At 36.7% G+C, this 25,264-nt stretch overlaps 1 protein-coding gene across 3 annotated transcripts in view; it reads left to right on the top strand.

Annotated features, from left to right (window-relative positions):
* TNNI3K (TNNI3 interacting kinase) overlaps nucleotides 1-25,264 on the top strand; it is a 281,015-nt gene that overhangs the window by 94,094 nt on the left and 161,657 nt on the right. For all 3 annotated transcript variants that reach the window (XR_009244475.1, XM_058658087.1, XM_058658095.1), the window contains exons 10-17: nucleotides 6,221-6,315; nucleotides 7,221-7,370; nucleotides 20,167-20,253; nucleotides 20,806-20,862; nucleotides 21,768-21,860; nucleotides 21,940-21,997; nucleotides 22,122-22,316; nucleotides 23,052-23,156. Coding sequence is in view for 2 of the 3 variants with exons in the window: in XM_058658087.1 (XP_058514070.1) it covers nucleotides 6,221-6,315; nucleotides 7,221-7,370; nucleotides 20,167-20,253; nucleotides 20,806-20,862; nucleotides 21,768-21,860; nucleotides 21,940-21,997; nucleotides 22,122-22,316; nucleotides 23,052-23,156 (840 nt within the window). In the remaining variant the exon portion in view is untranslated. The remainder of the gene's footprint in view (nucleotides 1-6,220; nucleotides 6,316-7,220; nucleotides 7,371-20,166; nucleotides 20,254-20,805; nucleotides 20,863-21,767; nucleotides 21,861-21,939; nucleotides 21,998-22,121; nucleotides 22,317-23,051; nucleotides 23,157-25,264) is intronic.

Here is a 25,264-nt window from a genome sequence, read left to right on the forward strand (position 1 = left end):
TGGAGTAGTCACCATGTGTTGGGTGATTAGCATCCATTTTCTCATTTAATCCTTACAACCATATTACAAAGTTGAATTTATTATTTCTCTTCTACAGATGAGAAAATTGAGGTTCACGGAAGCTAAGAACATTGCCAGTTTCTGTTAGATACAAAACAATGTGGTAAAAGCCTTTTGATCTAGTGCTTCTCCATCTCTTCATATTCTACTACCAAAACATTTTGCCTGATTTCTACACACTCAGTAACAGAATAGATGCAAGAATTCTTCAGATCACACCTAATCAGAATGAATCAGTGCATTCTGCCCTGTGAAGGGGAAAACTGGCAGAACAGACATGTATGTGTTGCTGGTTTTATCTTTCTCCATTATATCATACCCATTTAAACGCATACATCAGATGAGTTTTCAAATAATTTTACTACCACAAGTAGATAAATTAGAACTAGCTATAACTTAAGATTGATTACCACCTGCAAAAGTTGTCTGTAAGAGAGGATTGATGCAGTAAGTTGAAACCATGGACTCATTTGTTTTAGTTCATGTAAATGTATGACTACCAGAAGTAATAGAGAAATATTTTTATTCTAATAATTTAAGCATATGTTTATATATGACGACTGTGATGCCCAGGTGTGACCCACCCTAGGGCCTACTTGCCCAATGAGGTATTCTATATCTCAAATGCTACAACATTGGGTGGACATCAAGGAATCCCAGAAATGGTTTGGAACTCAGTGCAGGGCTGGAAAAAAATTAGTAGAGTCATATGCTCCTTGTTCTCAGGTCAATGCTGTTAGACAAAGCCTTTGAATCTGCTTCAGTGCCGAGTGGGTTTCTGTGGTCCATGTTGAGCCGTCTTAAACTCTATCCCACAACAAGAGCAGCTAACAACAACAACAAACAGAGATCTCACCTAAGGAGCTCAATTCAACAGAACAGTCTATTAGAGTTCTTATCAGGAGAGCCAAAGAAAGAAATCACATTACAGACTAATCTTTAATGTGCAGATGATGTTGCACTTAAAAAAGCACCATGAACTTCCAAGGACCCAGAATGTGACAGAATAGCAAAATAAGGAACCAGAAATCAATCAGGGAGGAAATGAAATTTCCAAATGCTCAGATGAAAATTTCAAAACTCAACAAAATCCTAGAGCACAAAGAAATATCAGTTCAATACTTTAACAGAGATTTGACATAATGATGGAAATGACTTTTTAAAAATCAACCAAAAACCCTTCAATTGAAAAATGTACTATGTGAAATTAAAACTGTAATAGAAGACATCAATATTAGAACATACTAGAGGAAAGAATTACTGCACTCAAAAGCAGTTTGTTTGAAAATACATAATAGTAAAGAAAAAAAGTATCAAGGAGTAATATGAAAGCATATGGTGTAGGAGAATATGGCATAGCATAAAATGAACAAGTGTTTGAATTACTGGGATTCAAAAAGGGCTTAATAATGCCAAAGAATAAAATGTACATTCAAAGATATAATGAGAGAAAACTCCCTAAACTGAAAGAAATAACTATACAGGTTTCGATAACAAAATCATCACCTGACTCACCTGACTCAACCCAAATATATTTACCCTTTGCCTATTATAATCAATTTTACCAAGATTAATACCAATAGAGATTTTGCAAACTGTAAGAGAAAAGAGCAAATAATCCATAACAGGTTCCTAATTTGTCTAACTCAGCAAAAATATTAGAGACTGAAATGAGTAATATGAGACTAGAGGTATAAACATTTCCAGCCAACAATAAAGCATGCCCTTCATAGATCCCAGTCTAAGTCTGATGTAATTTGTGACCATGGGATCTGTGCTACAAGATTTGTTAAATGGATTTCTTCAAACTTCAAAAAAATTGCCTACTAATGGCAATAAAATATTTTTAAGTAGAAAGTTTCCAGGAAGACAAGAGATAACAAACCCAGAAAGCTCCAACATTTAAAGCAGATTGTGTAAATCATTTATAGCTTTACTATGAAGACAACCAAAATTATAATCTCTACATGAAATGTATACAATATGCAAAGACAAAAATGTAACATCAAAAATTAAGCATATGGTGGCAATGAAGCATAAATATGGAATGCTTTATTAGTACTTGCTTTTAATTTTAACTTATTATACATACTCACATATGTAGTGAACACATTTAACAAATGTCCCAATACATATTTCATATACAGTGATTCTTCCCACGCTGCCCTCCCTTATTCCTGAACTACACGCACATTCTCTTCCTTCCTTATTTCTTCTTGGTTTTGTTTGGTTGTTTGGTTGGCTGTTGTTGTTTTTGAATTGCGTGGTTTAAGTTTGCTTAGCAAGCACAGGTTGAACACTCCAACAGGTATGGAATTACTGGCAAGTCAAAATAATTTGCTGTTTCTGAAAAATATAGACTACAACTGTAAACAACAATTGGATTTTAAAATGCCAATCTCCGCTATATAAATCACATCTTTTTGAGCTCTGTATATTACAAACTACAGATGAAAGAAAACATAAGATATTTATTTTTTGGTATTGGCTGATTTCATTATGTATAGTGATTTCTACTTACTTCCATTTTATTGTGAAAGACAGGTTTCATTGTTGTTTATGGCTCAATGGTATTCCATGCTGTGTATTTTGCCACAATGTTTTTATCCAGTCATCTGTTGTTGGATATCTGGTTTCATTTAATACCTTATTTATTGTGACTTGAGCTGTAATGAACATGGGCATACATATACAGATTTCATTTCACTTGTGTAAATTCCCAAGTATGGGGTTGCTGTGTCAAGTGGCAGATCAATTTTCAGACATCTGAGGAATCAACATACTGGCCTGCATAATTGCTATAGTTTTTATTCAAACTAATAGTGAACTAGGGTACCCTTTTCCTCATGTTCTCTCCAGCATTTATTGTTTGTTTAATTTTTGGATGATAGCCATTCAAACTGAGGTGAAGTAATACTTCATTATGGTGTCTTTGTGTATTTTCCTGGTGGTTAGTGATCCTAGGCATTTTTTTTCATGTGTCTATTTGCCACTTTTATGTAAATCTTTTTTTTATGTAAAATCTTTAAAAACTACATGTTCATGCCTTTTGCACATTTCTTGATTAGATTGTTTTATTGTTGAGTTACTTGAGCTCTTTATATATATATATATATATATATATATATATATATATATTCTGGTTATTAATCCTCTATTGGTTGCATAATTTTCAAATTTTTCTCCTATTCTATTGTTTTTCTCTTTAGAGAAAAGAGGAAAGAGAGGGAAGGAAGGAAAGGAGGGAGAAAAGAAGAGAGAAAAGGAAGGAAAGGAAAGGGAAGGGAAGGAAAGGAAAGGAAAAGAACACTATCAACGATTACATTACATGTCTGTGGATTAGACTTAAAAATCGAAAACATAGAGTAACCAAATAAATTAAAAAGCAGCACCCAAATCTAAGTCACTTACAAGAAAATTTCATTTCTAACAACACAGATTGACTAAAATTAAAATGGTAGAAAAATAGCAATTCTTCTATCAGCTAAAAATGTTTTTATCTATACAATTTAAAAATAAAGTAAGAAATAGGTAGTAAAATAATAAGTTTAATACTGCAAGAAAAATAACAATTATATATTGGAGCACCAAATACACAAGGAAAATATTACTGTATCTAAAGGGAGAGATAGACTTTAATAAAATAATAGAAGTGGTCTTTAACTCTCTACTTTCAGAGATGTACAGATCATTAGGCAGAAAATTAGGAAGGAAACAGCAAAAGTAAACTGCACTGTAGATCAGTTGGGCCTAATAAACATTTACAGATCCTCCCTTCCAAAAGATGCAGAGCACATACTTGTCTCAGTAGCACATAGACTATTTTCCAGGATGGATCATGTGGTGGGTCCAAAATAAGTCTCAACAAATTCAAAAAACCAGAATTCATATCAAGCATGTTTTCTGACCACATTACAATGCATCAAAAAAAAAAAAAAAAACGCATGAAAAACGAATCCCAGTTTCAGTAATCAATTCAATTAAAGAGGTGAAAAAAATGGGTCATGATGGTTATTATGTTAAATGAAGTAAGACAAGCACTGGAGGACAAGTATCAAATGAGCTCAGCAATATGTGTAATATTTTAGTATTTTAAAATATTATCAATACTTTAAAATGTGATCTTATAGATGTTACATAATTGTGGTTGTCATAGGCCAGAGGTGGAAGTGGGATGGGAAATATTAGGAAACATTGATTGACAGATACCTATGTAAAGACAGACAGGACTAAAATTTGTGCTCTGTTAACTCTGAGGTTATGATGGATAAGATTCATTTTCTGAATATTTCTCTCTAAAAATATAAAAAATAAATTCTGATGCTCTTATTATAACTAAAAATAAAATATTTGAGAGTACAAATAAATTTAACCTCATTGGATATCACAAAATGCATACACTTAAGGAGTCATCACAAAGTATCCCATAAATATGTACAATCTTCAGATATTTATTCCATTTGTAGTAACTTATGGATTGATGGATGAGGCTTTCCCCTTTGAAGTATTAACTTTCAAAAAATACATATATAAATATATATATTTCTTCATATTCATAACTCTATTTCCAGTAAATAGTTGCTTGGAAAAGAATCAGTGAGGCAATTTTGACCATGAAATATTAACTGTAGTTTTACATGTCCTGTTTATAATACAAATACTTTAATGGTGATATGACATATTGCACGGATACAGTGGCCTCTGATGCATTCAATTATTCAAGAAACAATTACTAAGAACCTTCCTTGTGTTGTAGCTAGACAGACATTTAGGTGCCAAGACCTTTCCTGTCTTTAAAGGAGCTCCATTGTAAGGTATGAGGATAAGCAGAAATGTGTCTACCACTGGAACATAAGGCAATGAGTGCCTTAAACTGAAGTGACGAGGGAGCATATGAAACAACAGTGTCGTCTGCCTTTGGTTCACAAGAATGCTTTGTACAGCAAGCAGCATTTCAGTAGATGAAAGATGAACAGTATCTCACTAGGGAAAATAACTTGGACAAGACTCTGTGAGGGAGAGAAGATCCACCAAATGCCCTTGTCTTCAATAACCAAATCTCTATTTTCCTTAACTAATAACATGTATGGGGCTTTGCCTATTGATAGGTTCTGTGACCAAAGCTCTCTGAGATTTCAAAGCACAGTATTGTTGCTGAACAAATGATAACAAAGAGAAATGTATGAGGAAAGCTACCAGAAGATTTATGAGAATTAATAGTCAAAAATTGAGATCTGATATTATAGATACCATATCTTTTTACAACTAGCTCTATGCATGTTAACTTTTCCAGTAAACAATTGCATCAGAATTTCAGTTAAGTACGGCAATAAGTCAAGTTGTAAATTTTCCTGTAAAAAACTTACTTCTCTTGGATGCTAAAATACGTAGTCTTCCAAAAGTTCATCGAGTGCCTGGCATTGCGGCACAGCAAGATAAGCCACCACTTGTTATACTGCATCCCTTACTGGAATGTCTGTGTGAGTATAAGATGCTCCATTGTGACACAGCATACCACTCATGTACCTGGAAGGAAGATGATGGCCAAGAATTTGGGATGCTACCCTCAACGCTAAAGATCAGGATACAGGTCCTGGCTCCTGATTTCAGGTTTGCCCAGGCCTTGTTGTTGCGACCATTTGGGAGTGAAGCAATGTTCAGTTGTTTCACCACTGCATCCTTCCTTCTTTTTTTTCTGTCTCCTTGGTACTTTTATACACATCGGACATCTGGAGCAACATGTGTTAATTATGGCTGTACTTGTTTTTTAAAGCAACTGTAAGAAAATATTACAGACTGATTTTACCTAAAAAAACCCACAAATTTATTTTCTCAAAATTGTGGAGGTTTGAAGTCTAATATTGATGCATTTAAAGATTGGCTTCTTCTGACACCTTTTTACTTGGATTGAGGTTGGCCACCTTCTCACTGTGTCTTCACATACTGTTTTCTAATCTTTTCTTACAACGGCAGTAGTTATACTGGATTAAACATGCCCTAATGACTCTATTTTAGCATAGTTATTTGTTTTACGGACACTATGTCTACACGTACTCACATTCTGAGGATCCAGCAGGTAGACTTCACCATATGAATTTAGGGAGGACATAATTCAATCCCAAAATAAAGTCTTATATTGTTCTTTGTTGTTTCTTTACAGTGCCTGTACCTATGGCAAGAACATTGACCTGGTTAAATTCCTTCTTGATCAAAATGTCATAAATATCAATCACCAAGGAAGGGACGGGCACACAGGTAAGATGACCATTCAGTTCCTGACGTGCAAGAAAGTTTGGTGTGCTTAGCAAAAGTGGGAAGCAGGAGTGACCTAGATGGCTTTATGTGGTTTGACAGTGAATGATAATAAAATGCAGAGGGAATATCCATCAGTATAAGCATTTTGTTAGGGACAGGCGCAGTAGCTTAGCAGCTAAAGTCCTCGCCTTGAATGAAGGTGCAGGGATCCCACATGGGTGCCGGTTCAAATCCAAGATGCTCCACTTCCCATCCAGCTCCATGCTCGTGGCCTGGGAAAGCAGTCGAGGACGGCCCAAAACCTTGGGACCCTGCACCCACGTGGGGGACCTGGAGGAAGCTCCTGGCTCCTGGCTTGGCATTGGCGCAGCACTGACTGATGCTGTCTCTGTCATCGGACAGAAGATTTTCCTCTCTGTCTCTTCTCTCTGTATATCTTTCCCCTCTGTATATCTTCATTTCCAATAAAAATAAATAAATCTTTAAAATAAATATTTAAAAAATATTTTGTTAAATTATATATAGTCAATGGACTCCTTTATGATCCCTACCAAAAGCAGATTGAACAATAACATTCCTGCCTTTAGTTCATGAAAAATATACCTTTTGGAGTACTCATTTTTCTCTATGTAAAGAAGTTAACACTTGTTCTTGATAATTATAGCAGATGTAGAAATATTAGAAATTCAGTCTGACTAAAATAGTATCTATATAAAAGATGTACTAGAATGTACTACTCCAACTTAAAGTATTTTGTTTTGTTTTCTCAGTGATATAATTATGTACCAAACAATCATTATCTTAAAACACTAAGGACAATGCTATTCTATAGTGGTGACTGGTTTTTGAAATTCTAGGTGCAGTTTTCTTCTTTTCTCCTTCCACTCTTTTGTTCTCTATTACAGGATTGCATTCCGCTTGCTACCATGGTCACATTCACCTGGTTCAGTTCTTACTGGATAATGGTGCTGATATGAATCTAGTAGCCTGTGATCCCAGCAGGTCTAGTGGTGAAAAAGATGAGCAGACATGCTTGATGTGGGCATATGAAAGAGGTATTTGCAAATTTTTAAAAAATATATATCAATTATTTTTATTTTAAATGATCTTTACATAGTTGATTATGGTGATTAGGGTCAAGGAATACAGGAAATAATTGGTGAAACCATTATTTCCACATTCTCTCTTACCTTTCTGTTTCTGGGGAAAGGTAGGAGACAAGGAGAGAAGCCACACCCAGCCTCCCAAACACTTCTGCACCCTGGGATGGAGGACAGCCACCTGGCACCAACACAGGGTGCCAAATGTGGCGCATGCTCTGAGGGTGCTGCTCATGAGGTTTCAATAGTTCAACATTTCCAAATTACTGCCAATCTCGCCACTCCAACCATGATGAAATCTCTCCAGAATCCACTGGTTGACACAGTCCACCTTAGAGTCTTTGCCCAAATATTCACTGACAACTCTTGGCTGGGGTAGTTGATCAATTTGTTTTGTCCTCTGTCCTGTGTTATGGTACCAGGTGTCCTCTGCAGACTTCAATGTACTGCAATATCCTCCATGTGCACCTCCATATGGGTATGCTGTCCACTGCTCCATCTAAGCCACTGGGCGAGTCCCAGCTCTGACACATTCAGTCCACAAGTCAGACCATGGAACCGGCAATTCTCTCCATGGTTGGGGCTCTGAATCCAGCAATTCAGTTGGGGGGATCCCTACAGAAACTTCATATCAGGTGATGCCAGATCTGATTCTTGTGTGTGCTTACCAATATAGAGTCCGGTAGAGTTCATTGCCTCAATCAACTTATGTACTTGCTAGTGGTTGAAATTCCTGGGTCAGTTCTGTCTCCAGCCCTGCCTTTCACACAAACCAATGGGTGTTGCAGCCCACCCCGATCCTGCCCACTACACACTCAGCCTTCACATACATTAGTGGGAACTGCAGCCCAGTTGGAGCAACTGCAATAACCCCCACCCCATCCACTGCTGCCAAGTGGTGGGTGAATCTTGAGCTTGAGGGCAACCAGAGCAATAACTGAGCTAGGCTTTGCCCACTGGCCACCCAGAGGCAAGCTCTGGAGTCTTGGGTGTCTGGAATTGCTGCCTAAGAACATCTATGGATAAGGTCACAATACATGTAGGAGAGGAATGAATTCTGAGGACACTAAATGACAGGGCCACTGTACTTACAGGAAAGTGAGGGGACTGAGGCTAGATGGTCTGGAGGGCGGAGACGGAAAGATCTGTATGGGTCAGATTCATGCACCAGCCCACATGGGGATCTAGAGTTGGGCTTGTTAGCATGGAACATTGCTTACCACCTCACACCAGTCCAAAAACGAGGATAACAACTTTTACTTCACAAAATTTGTAATGATTAACTGAGATAATATAATATAATGGAGATTACTGACAAAAGTGTACAGCACAAAATAAAAGCCTATAATTAGCATCTTAGTTTTGATAGCAGTAGCAAAAACAGTCAAAAATATAGATGATCAATAACAAATTGTATATCCCAAGAGCATGTAAGAAAAGAGTTTATTCAGAAGACACATTAGCATCTCTGTCATTGTTTTTAAGATTCACCTCCACACTGAGATCTACATACACATATGCCTAAGGAGTTTAGATTTGCATTTAACATGGAATAGTATATACTGTCATTGAAATTGTAGCTTTAACTGAGTATTATAAAGCATGTAAGACTTTTAGGAAATATTTTAATGATTATTTTAAATTAGGATAATTGCATTATCTTTTTTTATTAATTATATTGCATTATGTGACACAGTTTTATAGGTACTGGGATTTCCCCCACCCCTTCGCAAACCCTCCCCTCATGGTGGATTCCTCCACCTTGCTGCATTGCCACAGTTCAAGTTCAGCTGAGGTTCTTTCGTTGCAAGCATATACCAAGCATAGAGTCCAGTATTTTATTGTCGAGATAAATTCAACGGCTTCTTGGGGAGACCATCGCTGGTCTGAAGGAAGAGCCGGCAGAGTATCAATTAAAAGCCCCAACACAATATCAGCAACAATTTATAACTTTATGGAATTAATGGACATAGTATTGAGTAACCAATATGTTTAAAAAATGCACGTTCTTTTAATAGTTGAGTAGTATTCCATAGAGTAGATGAACCATAGCTTTCTTATCCAGTCTTCTATTGATGGGCATTTTGGCTGCTTCCAGGTTTTTGTGATTGTAGATTGTGCTGCTATGAACATAGGCATGCATGTTGGTTTCTTGCGTAGGAGATGGTTTGGATATATCCCTAGGAGCGCTATTGCTGGATCATATGGTATGTTGATTTTCAGTTGTTTGAGTATTAGCCAAACTGATTCCCATAGAGGCTGTACAAGTCTGCAGTCCCACCAGCAGTGGAGAAGGGTTCCCTTTTCCCCACAGCCTCGCCAGCAAGTGTTGGTGGTATTATGTATGTGTGCCATCCTTACTGGAGTTAGGTGGTACCTCATTGTTGTCTTCATTTGGATTTCCCTTATTGCCAGGGAACTTGAGCATTTTTTCATATGCTTGTTTGCCATTTGGGTTTGTTCTTTTGTGAAACGTCTGCAGGGAAATCTTTCAGGACCATAAAAAGAGTGAGAAAAAAGTACAATATAGCCTATCAAGATCAAATTTGGTAATTCATAGACAACAGACTCAAAGCGGCACTAAACAACAATAAAACTACTATACCAATGCATGAGGGGGGAATCGGGTGCGATCCTGACAACCTCTTAACAGGTGGTCATGTGCGTGGAGCAGGGGGGCACTCCAGAGTGGAGCAGGTGATAAGGAGGAATCTTGGATCCCAACCATGAAGACCCCCAGACCTTCACCACAAAGTATTAATACGAGCAACAAGGACTATATCCCAACTGCCAAGGAGGCCACAGGGAATTGGATGCCCTCGGAGGCCGAGTACTCTGAAGTCACCCACCCCCAACCGGAGCTTCCGCAGGGGATGGAAGAAATCCAAACACTACCGTGCAGAAACCAACATCATCGGAAAGACAACCAGAAGCCCTGAGCGGTCCGCAGAAACAGAACAATAAATGTCCTTCGGGACCAGGGAGGAGAGCTTTCTCTGGTCCGAGCCTGGCTCCACCTCTGGACCCCCGCCCTCCCTCGCAATGACCATCGGGATTGCTTCGAAAACCCCTCACAGCAAACAAACAATCATACAAACTAAAAAAAAAAACCTAAAATAAATAAACAAACAACAGAAAATAGAGCTTGAAATCTGACAGGAAAGAGCTGGCGTGGATTGGCTCATGCCTCGCTGGGTGAGACACAAAGATTAATTACTCCTCACCATGGTGTTGAGGATTTTCCTGCACACCCCCCCCCAAAAAAACAAAACAAAACAAAACAAAACAAAAAATGTTCTGCACCTTAAATGTCGACAAATATCTTGTTAGAGTTACAAGCCAGTCTAGATTATCCTAAAATCTGCCAAGATCAGCAAAATTATACTTCAACACAACAAATGGCTAAATACTAAAATGAAATAGACACGAGACAGCTGAATGGTACCTTATAGCCATTTTAAGGTATATAGCAGCCGATCCTGTATACAAACTAAAATTGAAATGTCAATGAGCTAATCATAGGTTGTGGTTAGGACTTGCTTTTTTTTTTTTTTTTAACATACTGGCTACTCAAAACCATGTCAATTCCATAATATTGCAAATTGCTGTTGATGTTATAATAGGACTCTTAATTAACTGGGATGATATTCTACCAGCTCTAACTTTGGACCAGAAACGGTCTCCCCAAGAAACTGTTCAACCCATCTGGACAATAAGTAGCTGGACTCTATGCTTGGTATATGTTTGCAAGGAAAGAATCTTGATTGAATTTGAACTGTAATACTGCATCAAGGTGGAGGAATCTACCAGGGGGGAGGGGAGGGGAGGGGGGAGGGGGATTCCCAGAGCCTATGAAACTGTTACATAATGCAAAATAATTAATAAAAAAAATTTTAAAATGCACATTCTGAACCACATCGTGTGACTTCTGCATTGACATTTCAATTTTAGTTTATATACAACCGGGTTCTATACACCTTAAAATGGCTATAGATTGCTATTCAGTTGTCTCGTGTCTATTTTCATTGTAGTGTTTAACTTTTTATAGCGTTCAAGCGTAATTTTGCTGTACCTGTATTTTTTTTTGGGGGGGGGGGGAGTCTAGACTGGCTTATAACTCTAACAAGACATATGTCAACGGTTTAGGTGCAGAACAGTTTTAAGGAGGGGTGTGCAGAGAAATCTTCAATGCCCTAGTGAGGAGTAACTAATCTTTGTGTGCCACCTAGTAAGATATAAGTGAGACCACGCTGACTGTTTCCTGTCTGATTCTAGGCTTTCCTTGTTGTTCTCTATCTATTCTATATTTTTGTTTGTTTGTTTGGTTATTTGTTTGTTTTGAATGGTTTCCAGAGCGATCCTGATGGTCATTGCCAGAGAGGGTGTGGACCCAAAGTTGGAACCAAGCAAGGACCAGAGAGAGCTCCCCTCCCTAGTCCCGAAGGAAGTTTACTGTTCTTCTGTTTCTGCAGACTGCTCAGGGCTCTTGGCTGTTGTTCTGATGCTCTCGGATCCTGCAAGGGAGGGTTTGGACTTGTTCCATGCCATGTGGTAGATTCAAGCAGGAGTGGATGACCTCAGAGTTCTTGGCCTCCGAGGGCACTCCATTTCCCCGTGGTCTCCTTAGTAGTTGGGATGTAGTCCTTGGTGCTTGTACTGATAGTCCTTGGTGAGGATCCGGGAGTCTTCAGGGTTGGGATACCAGTCTCCTCCTGTCCCCCTGCTCCACTCTGGAGTCCCCCCCCCCCCGGTCTTTGCATATGACCTCCTGTTAAGAGGTTGTCAGGATCGCTCTTGATTCCCGCTATATGTCTTTGTAGTTTAACTATTGTCTAATTCTGATTCAAGTCTGTTGTCTATGAGTTACCAGTTATGATCCTGGTAGGTTGTATTTCACACCTACCTCACGCATTCTAAGGAGATGGAAGATTTCTCTGCTCTCCTGCTCTATTATGGAATAACATAAGGTATTAAAAGTATATTAGGTTTTACAGTTCTTTGAAGCATTATCTTTTGGAATGTTAAAACTATATAGTGAAATATATATGTATATATACTTATAAATAGATATAAATAAATATATGTGTGCATATATGTATATGCATATCAGTGCTATATTTTCTATCTTAAAAGTGCAATGCATCGGGCCCAATGTGTTGTTACCTAGAGGCTAAAGTCCTAGCCTTGCACGAGCCGGGATCCCACATGAATGCTGGTTCTAATCCTGGTGGCCCCGATTCTCGTTCAGCTCCCTGCTTGTGGCAGGAGAAATCAGTTGAGGATGGCCCAAAGCCTTGACCCTGCATCAACACAGGGGACCAGGAAGAGGTTCCGTTCTCCTGGCTTTGGATTGGTGCAGCTGTGGCTGTTGTGGCCACTTGGGGAGTAAATCAACGGATGGAAGATCTTTCCTCCTCTCTGTGTATCTGACTTTCCAACAAAACTAAAACAAAAACCCTTTAAAAAATGCAATGCACAACCGTAATTTTTCATAATCTAACAAGTTGATCTAAAAGGATTTCTACCTGATGTAGGATATGAAAATCAATCAGTGAAAGAAGAAATATGGTAAGATGAATGAAAATAGATAAACTTTGGAAAATAGAGAGCTGTTTTAGGATAATCGAGTAGAAAAATCAAATATACAAATCTGAAATCAGTTAGTGAAAAAATGACATAGGAGATAGCTTACAAATAAATAGGCAGACTTGGGGTTTAAAGTAATGAGTTAGATGACTATATTGTTTAATTTTTATTTGGGTATTATATATACAAAAATGTAGACAGCTTAGTATATATTATAAAAACACAACTCCACAAATTTTTAGATTTAACCTATAGCTCACAGTTTGAGGCACTGAATGTGATCAGCCCCTTCATGCCCCACTTCTATTCTCTTTCAATCACTCTCCCAAGGACAGTACCACTGCCGCCTTCTGACAGTTCTTCTTTTTGTATTTTTAAAAATGGAGTGTTAAAGTGTACACTTTTCATTTCTGGATTCGCTTGCTGACAGTTTGTGAGATCCATTCACATCATTACAGGTGGTTGGAATGGTCAGTTCTTTGTAGTATAGGATAATGTGTCATGAATACATCATAATTCATTCAGTCTACTATTCACAAACTTTTGAGTACTGTTTGATTTGGTGCTATTAATGTTGAAAGATGTGTCTTATACATGTCTTGATGAAAAGTATGTGTGTATTCCTATTATGTACAATGACCTGCTTTGTGTATATCTGAGTATCTTTTAGAAAGTAATAAATAATCTAAGGCTTTGGCAGAGATACCATTAAATTCTAGCTTCTCAATCCAATTGCATTGTCAAGTGATTCTTAGTGTTCCACACACAGTGTGAGTTTCAGAATAAGACTGTTTACAAAGCATTAGTCTTTCAGAGGCAGCACAGAAACTGCTGTTGCAGCTTTCTCTTCACAAGAGTTGGCTTGGTTTGTTCTTAGGTGAATTAGAGGAGAGCTAACAACTGGCTTCACATTTGTGTATTTATTTTGTGGAATACTACACCTTATGATACAATGAATCATTGTGCAAGCTTCTAAGATTTCCAACCAAACCACAACAAAAATCCTTTAGCTTACAGAATTTGCTGATTAGTTTTCCAACATATGTCAGATTTGTCACCTTTATTTGTTCAACTAGTGTGCTGGGAATCAGGGTTGAATTCAGTATTTCTATGAATTTTAACAAATTGACATTAATACCTACAAGACAGATGAATGTTTTACATATGTTCTAGAGCAAGATAAGCCAAACCAGCAAATAAAATTGTTATTTTTTTTCTTGGTAAATAATGCACTGTTTTCATGTGTTAAAAGAGGATTGAAATGGTCTCGTTGACATTGTCAATAGTACAGAGTCCTTGCTGTTTTTGCATAAATAAATGCTTCCCTTTCTCTTTTGGGGAGAAAGTCACAAAGTTAGCTAAAATGCTAATACTAAGGATTTTCATAGGCATTGTGATGAAGTTCAAGAAGCATTCCAAAACTGCTTTTGGAGTTTCCTCTTTATAAACAAGGATGATGCAGAAATGCTTCTACATATTATCTATTTGAAAATAACTAGTTTTGCATATGCCCCAAATGCACAGTTCAACATAGTCTATTCTCTAAAGAAAACACTGTGGAATCCTCCTCAGCAGTACTTCTCTCTGTTTAAATGAATAAGGCATTTCAGGAGTGCTTTGGAATTCTGTTTAGCAATATTTCCAGTAAAGAGCTTATTAACCATAGCTCTCTGTATGATCAAATATGAAGAATGTTCTCCATTTACATGACTCTTTTAACTGGAAGAGATGAAAATCAGTTTGGGAAATAACTCTCCTGGTGATGTTGATTCTACATAGACTGCTTAGGTTTCAAAGTTCTGTGCCATATTGCTACTGCTTAGAGATATAGAGTAGTGATAGCTGTCTCACTCACTTGGGTTTTTTCTGCTCTTTCTCTTGGGTAAAAATAACTTGTATGGAACAATTTAAGTTAGCCATCAGAAGTAGTCAGAAACCTGTTTATGTTCAAATGCTCTATCCTAATCACCAGTCTGGAAAACCCATTGAAAAGACCTGCATATAATCTTACTTCCATTGCATTAAATGTGAAACTACCAAATTGAAAAGATCTCAGCCAATTAGAATTGAACACATAGCTCAATACTGTGTATGGCAATTAGATCTGAAAAGGCTGCTTTTGACAAATAAAAACATTTTTTTTTAATAGCAAATAGTTTAGTGTCAGAAAACAACCTAAACCAGAAACAGAAGTGAAAACTTTTTATTTGCTTCAAAACTGACACCAGTTAAAGAAATTTACAGAGACTCCTATCCCTATATCTAATTATCTAGAATACAATATTTGTATACAACTGAAACACTCTAATTCACAGTGACAGGGAACTGGAGCCGTGGAATTAGTGAGTAAGTGAGCAAAAACAATAAAAATCGTGGTCCCTGTACCATGATATATATTTTGTTCATTTCTTTTGACAAGGGTAGTAGGGTATGAATTATTTATAATAAATTGACTACAATGAATTCTGTAAAAGTAATGAAATCTTACAATTTTGAGTTTCTGTAGCTTTTAGCAAATAAAAAAAAAAATAAATAAACCAGAGATGAGAGTAAGGAAAGAGAAATAAGAAGAGGTAGAGTTGGGCCCAGTGGCGTGGCCTAGCTGCTAAAGTCCTCGCCTTGAACACCCCGGGATCCCATATGGACGCTGGTTCTAATACCGGCAGCTCCACGTCCCTTCCAGCTCTCTGCTTGTGGCCTGGGAAAGCAGTCAAGGACGGCCCAAAGCTTTGGGACCGTGCACCCACGTGGGAGACCTGAAAGACGTTCCTGGTTCCTGGCTTCAGATCGGCGCAGCACCAGCCGTTGCGGCTCACTTGGGGAGTGAATCATCGAACGGAAGATCTTCCTCTCTGTCTCTCCTCCTCTCTGTATATCTGACTTTGTAATAAAAATAAATAAATCTTTAAAAAAAAAAAGAAGAGGTAGAGTCTTTTTTTTTTTTTTTTTTTAGGTAGATTTCCAAAAAAGGAATATAAACTTCCAGACCTCTTCTTTACCAAGTCCTATCTGTCCGGAGTCTAAGTACTTTGTCTTTTGAACCTAACCGAGTGCTTTAGAGTCGATTTCTCATGATGTAGCAAAGTGACTAAGGGATTAACTCAGTATTTTAAATCCATTTGTGATTTTGGGTGCAGCAATTACCTTTATACACGTTTAGCTGCCTTCACTTTTAAAAATGACACACAAAAATACAGAAAACATGTAGTATTATTACAATGGGAAGAACTTTCATTGATACAAGAACATAATTCATAAAAATATTTTAGGTTTAGGGCCCGGCGGCGTGGCCTAGTGGCTAAGGTCCTCGCCTTGAACGTGTTGGGATCCCATATGGGCCCCAGTTCTAATCCCGGCAGCTCTACTTCCCTCTATCTCTCCTTCTCTCTGTATATCTGACTTTGTAATAAAAATAAAATAAATCTTTTAAAAAAATATTTTAGGTTTAAAATATGCAAAAATCTATATACTTAAAATGGATAATGCACCTATTATAACATGAATTTCTGTTTATATGGAATTTAATTATCAAAATAACATCTCAAATTGCTGTTATCCCATTAAGGACCAAAAAATTTTGGATTTAAAGCTGTTAACCACTGTTAAGTAAAAAGCTAGAACCAAAGAGAGGTCTATATTGCTTCAGAGTTCATGCTCTTACCACCAAAATTAAACAGTTCTTTTTTTCCCAAAATTAAATAATTCTAAGCACAACTTCCATCCAATTAGTCAGTATTGCACAGGTTGACCTATTTTAGCATTTGTCCACAAATTCATAAATTTAAGATGAGGATAGTAAAAACCATGTTGTACAGTTCTTATTAGAGTTAACAAGATGCAACAGATTCACAATGAAAATGATGGTAATTAAGTGCAGACCAGTGTTTCAACTAAGTCCACAAAATTCCGAGACACCATGTTCTTCTCTAATTTTGAAACACTTTATTATGTGACAAGAAATTTGATGTAGGTGATGAGTATTTTTACAAACCCTATAATGAAACTATATATAACACTCAGATCTCACAAGGCCCATCTTAAAAGCAAATATTATTTAGTTATATTAATATCTTATTTATGTCTTAAGGTATAGCATTAATTTTAAAATGTTAGAACTGAATTAAAACCAAGGAAGTGTTGAAATAATCAAAAGATTATAAAGGTATAATGCTAACATGCATTATTCTGTGCAATTCATGACACATGTTTGTAAGCCTCTTTATTTCACAAGGGTTTGCCCTGCAAATGGGGAAGATCAAATCTATGAACATGTTTCCAAACTACCATACCAAATGACTATATATCTCTTTACTTATATGCATATAAATATCTAAAACTTGATTAATACAACATTAAGCTTATAATTTCTCATATATATGTAGACATAACTCTCTTTTTGTTACCTGAGTCAAATCTGGATGATTCTTGGCCACTTTTTCCCTTCAGTGTTTCCTTCTGCCACTCAAAATCTTATACTTTTTTTTTTTTAATAAAAAAGGTTATTTTTATTTCATAAATATGTTTGAATCATTTCCATTTTAATACCACTGTTTTAGTCCATGCCCTTATAATTGTTCTCCCAATGCATTTTAATAATCTCGTAACCTTTTTTTTTGCCTCACACATTTGATTACAGAGCACATGAACTCAAATGACGTGATTTAGTGGGACATAGAATAGAAGGATATGTCACCCTTCTCTTTTTCTATTTCATTTCAACAAGCATGAGTTGAGTGTCTATTAGAAATCATCAACTTAATTCAAGTTTTTAGATGACAAAGATACATATTCTAAACATCTGCCTTCCAGAGGAAGGGGAGGAGGCGCAGAGGCAGGGGAGCTACATGAGAAAATATTGGGACACATGGGATAACATGATATGGATACAGAAGTAAAACAAATGGTTTTACATTACTATTTGTGAAAATATAATGATACTCATCTTGAGGCAGAGTGTTGATATTCTCATGTGGGCATGGTCATTAAGAGACAGGAAGAGTGGCCCAAAGGGTTTCTGAATCCCTTCACATTGATATAAAGGCAAGACAGCTTTTAGGTATAAGTCTTGAGAAATTTCAAAAAGGATTTGTTGTTGTTGTTGCCTCTGTTGTAATTGACAGCATACAGGAGTAAGATTGTCAAAGGGAAGTGATCTATATCAGGGCAACCATCCGAAGCTGTCCTCTGTTCCCACCTTTCAATATTTCTGGATAGTGGGTCAGTCACATAATGAAAAAGGGTGATGTTGGAATATTGGGCAAAGTCCAATATGAAACCTGAGGTTGAAATATATACGAATTCAACAATGATTTCTTGGAATCTGTGATTAAGACCAATTCCTATGTTCTTTGTTAGCTTTGGACCCAAAAGGCCTCAGAGTCAGTTATGAGAAGATCTCTGTACTCGTGTCAATTACCATTAGTTTCCAAATTTAGCTGTTAAAATATTTGTTACAGCAAAGGATGAGATTTGGAATTCATTGCTTCTCAGATGAAATGCTAGGGCACACAGAGAGAATCTTTCAGAGAAATCAGAGAAACTGTACACCACCTCAAATAAGTATGAAATCTCCAAAGTCTATAGGATGATACAGAAACCTGACTGTCTTTATAATAACCATTTGGAATTACTTGTAATGTTACAAGTCTAGGCTTTAAAATAAACACTTTTACAAAAAGTTGAAAGGGAAGCAAAGAGGTTTGTGGGTAAAGGGGAATCATACCATATAAAATTGATAAAGGAGCATGGGAAAGCACAGTATTTAGGTGAGACAAAGACTGGGAGGGTAGGGAGCAGGAAGCGACAGAGTTCATGCTTGCATAGGAATCACATGTACCAAAACCCTCAGAGGCACCAATGAATAACACTCTGAAAGTGCAAATCATTATTAAAACTGCATTAAGCTAATAACATAGCAACCTCCTATTTGGGTAAAACAGTGGGATGTAGATAGTAAATTCTGAGATACAGGAAAACATTTCATTTAATTAGTGGAAGTTTGATTATCTCTGGCCATGTTCCATTAGTCGGCCTTGGTTATCTGAGTGTATCCATTATCATGAGTTTGGCTTAACAAGTCTATTTATTGAGCTCCATCACGGGTTTTTTTTTTTTTTTTTTTCTGCTTAACTCCTTGTTGCCTAGTGTTGCAAAGTGGGGACTTTTATCAGGCTTTTTTGCATACACTTTAGTAGCTTGTCAGAACAGTCAGAGCAGCGGAGAATTTTCCTACACGTGGGTGCCCACAGTTAGCAGGAGGTGGGAAATCATGCAGAGATGCCTTCCAGAACAGGGGGGCCTCTTGGCATTTCCCTGGCAGCCTTATGCTTATCATCAGCCAGAACCCAGGCACTCATTAGACTCTAGATGAAAAGCATCCTAAAGAAAATGCCAGAAAATTGTGCCACTGTGCTGGCAAGAAATTAAAACCGCTCAGCGCAAGTGGAGCCAAGAGAGCTGTTGAAATGAAAGGTAACATCAGGGGTGTGATCACCGACTCACACAGCACCCAGGATGCAGGATGCAGCTTTCTGCTTCACTGGGGAAAGCATCAGGCCCTCTTGTCTGTCAGTGGAAGGCAATTGGACAGAGGGGCTGAGACAGGTGGGGGTGGGCTCTGTGAATAAGCTTTGCTGTGTTTGGATAGGTGCTAAGGGTTTGGAGTTGTGTTTTTTTTTTCCCCCAAATGGAATATCTCTTTAGAAAAAATAGAAATTCTGCTTTTTCTCCTGATCCCAAACACATAAAGATCTAAAAGAAAGGTCCTATTGATATGAAATCAGACAGTATGGAACCTTTGCAAAAGGGTCTAGTTCTGTCACCCAGAACCTGTGACTACATTGTCTTACATGGAAAAGGGAAATTAAGGTTGCTAGTGAGCTGACCATAAAACAAGATGACCCTAAATTATCCAGTGGATATAACGAGGGGCTAGAGCCCAAGAATTTGTTTGACTCATAGTCATATTTTTCATTGTACTCACTGTAGTCCTTAATACAGTGTCTAACATACAGGTATCTTAAAATGATTTTAAATGAATAAATAAATAAAATATAAAATTCCTATTTCAACATAGGATCCCTTAGGATATGTTCTATATTTTTTGTGGATCAGACAATGGCTAGGTAAATAAAACAAATGAAGATCTTTTCTTTTTTTCATAAAGGACACGATGCCATTGTCACACTCCTAAAACATTATAAGAGACCCCAGGAGGAATTGCCCTGCAATGAATATTCTCAGCCTGGAGGAGGTAACCACTGTCTTAATAAATTTTTCAACTTTGTATAATCTCGTGTCTAAGGGTAAACCTGGATTACTGTTTTTATCATTCTGGAGCTAGGATGGGGTGCATGTAGGATGACAGATTAGCTTAATTTTAAGAAAAGTCATTTCTAGGTGAAGCTGAACACAAAACAATCTCTATGATGCTATTTCCTAATCCATGGATCTGCATTTCCTACATGTTTAACATTTCTGGGACTGGATTTCATTATACTTCTGCATGAATTGGGTGGTATGAGTGAGCTGAGAGCAGGTATTTTCCATTTCAGTAATCTATTAATGCAGGACAGAAAATACCTGCAGCTGGACATAAATGAAATATGATGTAATCCGCCACAGCTTGTATTTTAAAATTTCATTTTATGTACTTTCAAAATAAACACTAGTATAGTTTCAGACTCAGAGGAAGATGCGAGCTTTAAGCTGTGGTTTTACAAGGGTTTATCACCTACTTTTTTTTCATAAACGTTTAAATGGAGGGAAATTATTGCTACTTCCAACTCTCTAATTTGATTTTTAGATGGCTCCTATGTGTCTGTTCCATCCCCCTTGGGGAAGATCAAAAGCATGACAAAAGGTACTTATATCATGGACAATTGTTATAATTATAACTAAGGATGATTATTGCACCCACTATGATAGCTTTCAATTTTGTTTTACATATTACAAATAATAGTTTTTACAAGCAGCAATATTACCAACATACTATTCTCATTATTTAACTTGCCCATTATGCCCTTCCAATTCCTGAAGGTATAGCAATGAAAATTTCAAATACTAGAGAATTTTTGGTAAAACATCATCAACAATACTAATATTCCTTTCAGAAGCACTAGGGACAGTTTTTCTTTTTTGAAAAACTATCTTAAAATAGTTTTTCAAGTACTCAAATAAGTAAGAATGTGGAAACTTCCTCAAATTCTACACTTAGAAATTTAAAATATTAGGAGAACAAATTAAATAGTGCAAGTCTACCATAAACGTGTGTTTCACTATTCAGAATTTTATCTTTTATTTTTATTGTATTTGAATGATTTTTCGGAATTATTCATATGCTTATTTCCTGTCAGTTAATTGGGATGCATTTAGGTTCAACTTATACATACTTGAACAAGTCTGTTGGAATCGGCTGAAGGATTAACCATATGAAAATCATTATCATGATATGAAATCAAGTACACTCCAGGGTTGCCATGTCATGCAGACAACTGGTTAGGGGTAGGTTAAGAAATTATTCTGTAGCCTGGATTTAAAAAAAAAAAAAAGGTGGCGTGAATCAGATGGAGAACTAACAGCTTGTAATTCAACCAGTCACAGGGCAATTGTGACAAGATTTTTAGTAACTTCAAATAGTCAGTTGCATTTGGAAAATTAAATGTTTTAAATAAACTAAATCTTAATGTTTTGTGAGATTACGGATGTGTGTATACAGATCCATGTTTGATTATTTCAAAAAAATAAAATGCTTGTTCCTGCTTGCAGAAAAGGCAGATGTTCTTCTCCTAAGAGCTGAATTGCCTTCACACTTCCACCTTCAGCTCTCAGAAATTGAGTTCCATGAAATGATTGGCTCAGGTAACTTAAGAAAACATCGGTCTGCTTTAGTGTAATGAGCTCAAGATAATATGTGTTTATTTTTCTTAATCCAATTTAGGTTCTTTTGGGAAAGTATATAAGGGACGATGCAGAAATAAAATAGTAGCCATAAAACGGTAAGAATGCAAATGAAAACCCTGAGCATCCAGGTGGAGTTGCAACCTCTGAGAAGCATGTGTATAGCAAGCCCCTTGTTTGCATCCATCTGTTGGTGAGGATTTCCTGTTGCTGCCTTTCCAGTTACCGAGCCAATACCTACTGCTCCAAATCAGATGTAGATATGTTTTGCCGGGAGGTGTCCATTCTTTGCCAGCTCAATCATCCCTGTGTTATTCAGCTTGTGGGAGCCTGCTTGAACGATCCCAGCCAGTTTGCCATTGTCACTCAATACATATCAGGAGGTTCTCTGTTCTCCCTCCTTCATGAACAGAAGAGGTAAGGATCTCTGATTCTGATTTATCATAGAATATGGGAATAGAATTGCCTTTGGTATACTTGGGAGGCTGTCGGTACCTTCGCCTTCAGAGACTTCTATGTGTTACCAAGTATGGTATTTTAAATGTGGCTTATAATTCATTCCCAGTAGTTGTATTCCAATGACTAAAAATACTTCTGTGATTTCCTAACAGGAACTCAGTTGATGGTAAAATTTTAAGAAATTTAAATTGGCAACTGAAGCTTACAAAAAAAAAATAGGCTAAATTGAACATACCAGGAAATCAGATATACTAATTTGTAAGCTCAGAAAGAAATAATTACCAGGCCCACAGTATTTATAAAAGAAAGGTATAAAAAGAAATGGTCTTATGCAATTCTAATTTGAGTTCACTTCCTAGATATATACATACAGTGATTAAAATGTGATTTCACTCAGTGATTAAAATAATTTCATTTTTATATTATTACAAAGAAATTAGAGTATTACAAATAGATTACAAAATAGTATGCAACATTTTAATAAAGAAGTGCTGCATATCTGAGTTGACCTATATTTATGCAATTTCTGATGTAGAAATCTATTTTATTTCCAATTTGTAAAATTTTTAGCTTAACCTTCAATACAGGGAAAAGTCAAATTACAGAGTAGACAATCACACATATATTTGATTTTTAAAAGATATGCTATTGGCTTTGACTATTTCATCTACTTAATCCACTTTTAAATTCTAGGATTCTTGATTTGCAGTCTAAATTAATTATTGCAGTAGATGTTGCCAAAGGTATGGAGTACCTTCACAACCTGACACAGCCAATTATACATCGTGACTTGAACAGGTATTTCCCCCAAACTAATGAACTTACAAAAAATAACAAGTAATCTAATGCAGAGTTCAGTGATATACAATTTAGATTAATTGCAAACTAGAGGTTGTACCTATTCTGTGGTTAGGGGGAGAGGTTGCCATAGATTAGGAGATAGATTTTGGTATTATCATTTACAGAAATAGAAAGCTGTAAAATTGTTTCTTGGAGATCTTTTTTTCATTTTGTCTTTATTATTATTAACTTATGATACAGTCCCATATGCCCTGGGATTTCCCCTAACTCCTCAACAAATCACCTCCTTGCAATGAGTTCCCCCATATCATTACGACAGTATAGGTCCTCATAAACAGTCATACGTCGATCATTTTGGGCATGGACAATGGTAAAGTCCAGCATCCTACTGTCATGACACATCCAACAGTCTCACTGGGAGTCCATCCTCGATCTGGATGTAGAGATGCACACTGCACCATATCCTCACATCTGGACATGACAGTCTCCACTACACAGTCACTATAAATCACCCCAAGCGAAAAGCCATAAAATAAAATCAACAACAGGAAAAAACCCCAGAAATTTACAATGCCATGAAGTTAAACAACATGCCACTAGATATGATAGTCTCTTAACACAGTTAACTATGCAACCCCTTAAATTAAAAGCCACAAAACAAAATCAACAGGAAGAAAAAACAAAAATTTACAAATGCCATGAAATTAAATAACATGCTACTGAATCACTGATGTGTCGCTGAAGAAATGAAAAAGAGAATCAAGAACCTTTTTGAAGAGAATGATGCTTTTGTATGATATATGAGTCAGTGAAGAATTTAATGAGAAAAAATGGTGTTTTGAAGGCATGAAACTAAAAGTAAAAACAACAAAATACATGAGATGTAGTTTCTGCTGATCTTCGTTGGTAAGATGTGTCTCTTGTAGGCAACAAATAGATGGGTTTTGTTTTCTTAAACCCAGTCTACTAATCTATGATGTTTGACTGATGAGTTTAAGCCATTTACATTCAGGGTTAATATGAATTGGATGGGAATTTGATGATGTCATTTAGCAATGGGTTGTTCATTGATTTAGACTTCTGTTTTTACTTTACCGGGATGTTCTTCACATCTGCTTTTGGTTTTGGTGAGTGCTATTCCTTTTCTCTGTCAAGAGAATATCTTTAACTATCTTTTGTAGGGCAGGGTTGGAAGAGCTGTATTCTTTTAACTTTTCTTTACTGTGGAAAAATTTTATTTCATTTTCAAAGACAAAGGAAAGCTTTTCTGGGCCGACAATGTTTTGCTTTTAGAATCTGGAATATATCGCTCCACTCTCTTCTGGCCTGTAGAGTTTCCTGTGAGAGGTCAGCTGTGAGTTTAATTGTCATTCCTCTGTAGGTCAATTGATTTTTTTTCATGAGCACTTTTAAAGATCTTTCCTTATGTTTGATTGAAGAGAGCTTGATTATCATGTGTTGTGGTGAAGATCTCTTTTAGTCAACCCTGGTGGGAGTTCTGTGCCCCTCCTGGGTGTTGTTACCCAATTCTTTCTCCAGATTAGGGAAATTTGTCTAAGGGATCTTTTAAGTCCATGAATAATTTCCAAAAAGATAGTTATGTCTCAAAATGCAGCTGCCTTTAGTTCTCCTGTCATTAAGGTCAGATCGAGACTGAAACTCAAGGACTTTTGAAGAATGTCATGTCTCAAGTGTTAGGGACATGATAAAAAAAAACTATCTGAGGCAAATCTTTTTGTTAAGATTTTGATATTTTAGCCAAATAAATAGACAATTCATGTACTTTTCATATGAAGCATTTTATGAAATAGAAGTTTGAAACAAAAACAAAATCGAAGTGTTCCAAGGCTGGAATCCAAGTGAATTACAAATATTTCCTTTAGCAGTAAAACCTTTATCTCAAAAAAGTTTTTCCTTGATAATCAATACACAAAATGGAGTAGCATCACAAGATTGAGTGTGGGGTGAAAAATTCTATTCATTTATCTTTTCTCACTGCAGAGGACAGAGACCTTGAGATATATCTGTGGAACCTGAAAGGTGCTGTAGAGTAGTTTGGAAAGCAAGTCAGGTTTGTTGACATCAATAGTTTTCATTTCACAATT

The sequence above is a fragment of the Ochotona princeps genome, chromosome 2, assembly GCF_030435755.1.
Source record: "Ochotona princeps isolate mOchPri1 chromosome 2, mOchPri1.hap1, whole genome shotgun sequence".
Lineage (NCBI taxonomy): Eukaryota > Metazoa > Chordata > Mammalia > Lagomorpha > Ochotonidae > Ochotona > Ochotona princeps.